This window comes from Salvelinus namaycush, chromosome 1 (assembly GCF_016432855.1).
Source record: "Salvelinus namaycush isolate Seneca chromosome 1, SaNama_1.0, whole genome shotgun sequence".
Taxonomy (NCBI): domain Eukaryota; kingdom Metazoa; phylum Chordata; class Actinopteri; order Salmoniformes; family Salmonidae; genus Salvelinus; species Salvelinus namaycush.
In genome coordinates this window covers 79054568-79060366 of record NC_052307.1, presented here as the reverse complement: position 1 = coordinate 79060366, position 5799 = coordinate 79054568, and the positions used below count along the sequence as shown (strand labels likewise).

The window sequence follows — 5799 nt, the reverse complement described above, 5'->3', positions numbered from 1 at the left end:
TATTGAACCTAAACCTGGTAGCAACGTGTTTTGGGGGAAAATATTTCTCCTTTTGCTGACAGTTTGGAATGACATGGTTCTGCATTAAATAAAGACCCAACATCACACAGCTTAATATCATATCCTATGATCATGCTGTCAATCAAAACAGAGGAGGAGAGTTCTGTTAGACTTCTCCAGGTAACTTGGTAACCAGTGGTGACTGAACAGGGCCCTTGGTTCAATCAGAGGAGAGTATTGTGTTGTTAGACTTCTCCAGGTAACCAGTGGTGACTGAACAGGGCCCTTGGTTTCTCACCTGGGGTCACACAGTTTGCTGTCTTATCTGGTTTTGATCTTGGTGCAGTCCCTAGGATGTGACATCACCAACCCATACCTTCAGGGACATATTCTGTCAGCCTAATTTCTAAATGAATCCTCATCGCTCCTCACAGTTAACCTACATGAGGATCCCTGTATGGTCCTTCCTTATTCATGGAGATCTGCTTCTCTAGGTAACATGTTGTTATTTTAGCTGCCATATCCTCAGATGTGTGAGGTGGGCGTTTTGCCCCGTCTTTAAGGTGTTTTGCCTTAGTCCTTGAGTACAGGTTTTGCCCCGTCTTTAAGGTGTTTTGCCTTAGTCCTTGAGTACAGGTTTTGCCCAGTCTTTAAGGTGTTTTGCCTTAGTCCTTGAGTACAGGTTTTGCCCAGTCTTTAAGGTGTTTTGCCTTAGTCCTTGAGTACAGGTTTTGCCCAGTCTTTAAGGTGTTTTGCCTTAGTCCTTGAGTACAGGTTTTGCCCCGTCTTTAAGGTGTTTTGCCTTAGTCCTTGAGTACAGGTTTTGCCCAGTCTTTAAGGTGTTTTGCCTTAGTCCTTGAGTACAGGTTTTGGCCAAGTAAGTACGTTTCTCAAGCACATTTTTTCGTCAAGTATTTTCATAATTTTTGCCATCTGTACATTCTGTACCTCCTCAACTCTGGATCCAGTCTTCCAGCCTATTTTTACACCTGAACCTCCTCAGTCTCAACTGTTGCTGCTCCACACCAACTACATAGGCTGCCGGGTCCTCTATCGTTTTATGATTCTATTATTATACACATATGAACAACAACTTACAGACGCACACAAACAACGACTACATCTCCTCTGCCCAGACCCGCGTCCTCTATCTTAACACACATCCCCTAACGTAGCAGGCGTAAGAGAAACACCTGAAACTAGATCCCCTACATACTGGTCTGTTCAACCAATCCAGTAAATGTGGAGGAGGAGTTACGTCGCCCTGCGGTCACCTTGTTAACGTCCAAAAGCGGAAGTCAAGTCACAGGCTCTCTTTTTTCATTTCCCCTGAAAACCAGAACATCCAGTTGTTGAGGACTCAGCAGAGGCTACACCACACATGAAAGAGAGCAAGAGAGATAGAGAGAGAGAGAGACAGAGACAAAGACAGAGAGAGACAGACATACAGAGAGAGAGAGAGAGATACAGAGAGAGAGAGAGAGATACAGAGAGAGATACATACAGAGAGAGATACAGAGAGATACATACAGAGAGAGATACAGAGAGATACATACAGAAAAAGAGAGAGTAGGTGTGAGTCCTACTGACCTGAGCCTGGGCAGTGGTGTCATTCAGAGCTCTACTCAGAGCCTGGGTCAGCCCTCTACGCAGGTTCTGTCTCTGGATGCTGTCCAGGCGGTTCCTTCTCACATGGATGGTCAGAACTGTAGAGACAAAAATATGAGAGGGTGAGAGAGAGGGGGTGGGAGAGAGAGAGAGAGAGAAAGAGAGAGAGAGAGAGAGAGAGAGAGAGAGAGAGGAGGCAGGGAGGAGAAGAGAGAGGGGGTGGGGGAGAGAGAGAGAGAGAGAGAGAGAGGGAGGAGGAGGCAGGGAGGAGAAGAGAGAGGGGGTGGGGGAGAGAGAGAGAGGGAGGAGGAAGCAGGGAGGAGAAGAGAGAGAGAGAGAGAGAGAGAGAGAGAGAGGAGGAGGCAGGGAGGAGAAGAGAGACGGGTGGGGGAGAGAGAGAGAGAGAGGGAGAGAGAGAGGAGGGGGCAGGGAGGAGAAGAGAGAGGGGGTGGGGGAGAGAGAGAGAGAGAGAGGGAGGAGGAGGCAGGGAGGAGAAGAGAGAGGGGGTGGGGGAGAGAGAGAGAGAGAGAGAGAGAGAGAGAGAGAGAGAGAGAGAGAGAGAGAGAGAGAGAGAAAAGAAGAGAGAGAGAGAGAGAGAGAGAGAGAGAGAGAGAGAGAGAGAGAGAGAGAGAGAGAGAGAGAAAGAGAGAGGAGGCAGGGAGGAGAAGAGAGAGGGAAGGCATATTCTATTTGGAAAATATAACTATATATAGTAAACTATATATCTGTGTAATTACAACCACAACTACGATCAACAATGTAACAACCTGTTGAGGAAAGGTTCATGGCATTATCTTCTTGAGTTGTTCAAATAGTGTCTCTTACTTGTTTTAACCCAGATCTTCTCTGTGACGTTGCACTGCCGGGGTGGAGCCTCCGTGGTGGTGGTGAAGGGGAACGGGGTGGTCGTCCCTCTGGGTTTGGTCTTTGGGATTGGAGGTGACAGTGTCCTCCTAGAGGCTGGAGCAGTGGTGGTGGTGGTTCTGCGTGTTGTTGTCGTGGTTGGGCTCTCTGTGATTGGCTGTGTTGTAGTTGTGGTTGTGGTTGAAGCTATGGTTGTGGTGGTCACGGTCGTGAGCTGGAGGGATACAGTCGTTGTGTCCTCTCGAGGGGTCAAAGGTGACACCTGTGATGTTGTGAGTGCAGGCCTGTCGGCTAAGGTGAGGTTCCCTGTTTGGGATAATCTGGTCTCGTTGTCTTTGGGGAAATTAACCCCTGTCTCTCTGGATGTTCCCACGGTTAACTCCTCCATCGCTGTCTCTGTAAGAAGAACAGAAGTCACACTCACTTCCTCTGAGAGATGGGAGGGGAATGATGATGTCACACTGGATGCCAGGGAGATTAATGATGATGTAACACCACGAGACATGAGTGCGGAGGAAGATGACATCATACCAGTGGACAAGCGGACAGTGGATGATGATGTCACGCTGGATGCCAGGGAGCTGGGTGATGAAGTCACACTACGGGACATGAGGGCAGAGGGTAATGACGTCATACCAGTGGAGGGGAAGACACTTGATGAGGATGGTGACATCACACTCAAACTCAACCCAGAAGTGGATGATGGTGTTGAATCAGAACGTTCCATGGAGAGGGAGGACAGACTGGGAGATGTGGTGAGACTGGACACACTGCTGATGTGAGATTGGTGTGACACGACGGATGATGACGATGTCATTGATAACAAGGCTGAATATGATGAAGACAATGGTGATGAAGATATTGCTGATGATGATGAAGATGATGGTGATGATGACGATAATGATGATAACGGGGGAGTGTTGTTCTCTGGCATGGACACTGATAATGCTGATGTTACCCCCTCTAACAGGGGAGTGTTGTTCTCTGGCATGGACACTGATAATGCTGATGTTACCCCCTCTAACAGGGGAGTGTTGTTCTCTGGCATGGACACTGATAATGCTGATGTTACCCCCTCTAACAGGGGAGTGTTGTTCTCTGGCATGGACACTGATAATGCTGATGTTACCCCCTCTAACAGGGGAGTGTTGTTCTCCATGGTTCTCTTCTGTGTAGTGGAGGATATAGAAGCCATCAGATTGGCTGGTGTCAAACTCCAGGGCTTGGGTAATGGTCTCACTTTAGAATATGTGACAGATGTGTGTCCAACAAAGGTATCTTCTCTCCCATTTGACATCAGTGTCGATGCACCAGGGGAGAATGCTCTATCAGGTGAGTGAGAGGAGACAGGTGTTAGATGTCCATTGAGTTCCAGGCTTTTAGTGGAAAGTCCTTCTGTATCAGAGGTTATGGTATTAAAATATGTAGACGATGTTGTTGAGGACACGCCCATTTTCCTGTCTATATCAGAATGAGAAAGATGACTATGCTCATTTATTAACGGTGTCTGAGACGGAGTAGGGTATTCCCTCATGACGGTGTGACTTTCTGACATTGTAGAGAGAACATCTTTTCCCCTTATTGTACTTGTCTTTCTGTGGGAGGCACGTTTAAGAGGAGTCGGTACAGCCTCTGCAGTGTTCACATATGCAGGGATATCAGTGGGGCGTAGATAAGGAGAACCTTCAGCGTTGGTCCCTCTGGAAATCAACGAGTCCTCTGTAACATAAGAGGAGGGTGTTGGAGATCCCATTAATGGGGGTGTTCCCTTATAAACATGAACACTTAGGTCTGTGATGTAAGTGGAGGAATCCTCAACTATAGCAGAAAGGGGCAAAACTGAGCCAGTCTCTGTATTTGGCTGAGATACAGTGTTCTCAGCAAGCGTGTGTGTAATATCAGGGGACGTTACAAGGGACATTTCAGGGGACGTTTCAGAGAACATTTCAGTTGACATTTCAGAGGAATTTACAGGGGACATTTCAGCTGACTTATCGAGGGACATTTCAGGGGTCATATCAGGGGAACCTACTTCAGACCCTGTGCTAACAGAAATATACAATGGCCTTGTTTGAAACTGGGTCGCTGATGGTGAGGTAGCGTGAGGCGTCGCTAACAGCACTACAGGTCTGTGTGTAGATGTGGTTCCTCTAGAGGCAGACTGGGTCGGTGCATCATCAGTTCTGTGGAGACTAGAGACCGTTGGGTTAAAGTAAGGGTGCCTGGTGCTCAGGATGATGGAGAGGGTGAACTGGGGATCCTGGGGTACTGTTGAGGGACTAGCATGCAGGGTGGGAGAGGTTAACGCCCGTGTCAGGTGCTGAGCTAAAGTTGATGGATCAGTGACAGGAAGTGACATCAGGCCCATGTCAGATTTCAAGGAAGGAGTCAGCGAGGTTAGAGGGGTCAATCCTGCGTCTCCAAGGGTTACGCTACTAGCAGACATGGGCGAGACACTCAGTGTTCCAGATACAGAACTGAGAATGGAGTCACTCAGTGTTCCAGATACAGAACTGGGAGTGGAGTCACTCAGTGTTCCAGATACAGAACTGAGAGTGGAGTTACTCGATGTTCCAGATACAGAACTGAGAGTGGATTCACTCAGTGTTCCAGATACAGAACTGAGAGTGGAGTCACTCAGTGTTCCAGATACAGAACTGAGAGTGGAGTCACTCAGTGTTCCAGATACAGAGCTGAGAGTGGAGTCACTCAGTGTTCCAGATACAGAACTGAGAGTGGAGTCACTCAGTGTACCAGATACAGAACTGAGAGTGGAGTCACTCAGTGTTCCAGATACAGAGCTGAGAGTGGAGTCACTGAGGGGGAGACTTCTTGTCTGAGCAGTTAAATCCAAGCTGACTTCCCCTCCTGCTCTTCCTCCCTCATCATTATTCCTATTGGGGTCAGGAGTGCTTGAGCTGGTGTGCCCTGTGGCTGTTACTAAATCTCTGGGATATGTTGAGCTCTGAGGAGATGCTGTGCTCCAGTACGAGCCTGTTAACTTAGCCACTGTGGTGTCTGAGTGGGGTGAGTCGGTATCTGACAAGGTTGGTAAGGTGTTAGATGAGATAGGGAAATATGTTGCCGATATTCTGCTCGTCACAGCCGGCGATACACTTGAATCTACAGCATGAGAAGGTACCGAAGTAACTGCTACAGGCCAGGCGCTTCTTATAAAAGATACACTTGAATCTACAGCATGAGAAGGCACTGAGGTAACTGCTACAGGCCAGGCGCTTCTTATAAAAGATACACTTGAATCTACAGCATGAGAAGGCACTGAGGTAACTGCTACAGGCCAGGCGCTTCTTATAAAAGCCATCTGAC

General features: G+C 48.0%; 1 protein-coding gene across 1 annotated transcript in view; it reads right to left on the bottom strand.

Moving 5' to 3' along the window:
- Positions 1–2860, bottom strand: part of kiaa1549lb (KIAA1549-like b) — a 100256-nt gene extending 97396 nt beyond the window's left edge. The window contains exons 1-2 of the mRNA XM_039000329.1: positions 2434–2860; positions 1591–1706 (exon numbers count right to left, since the gene is read on the bottom strand). Of these exons, the coding sequence (XP_038856257.1) occupies positions 1591–1706; positions 2434–2860 (543 nt within the window). The remainder of the gene's footprint in view (positions 1–1590; positions 1707–2433) is intronic.
- Between the last annotated feature and the right edge of the window lie 2939 nt (positions 2861–5799).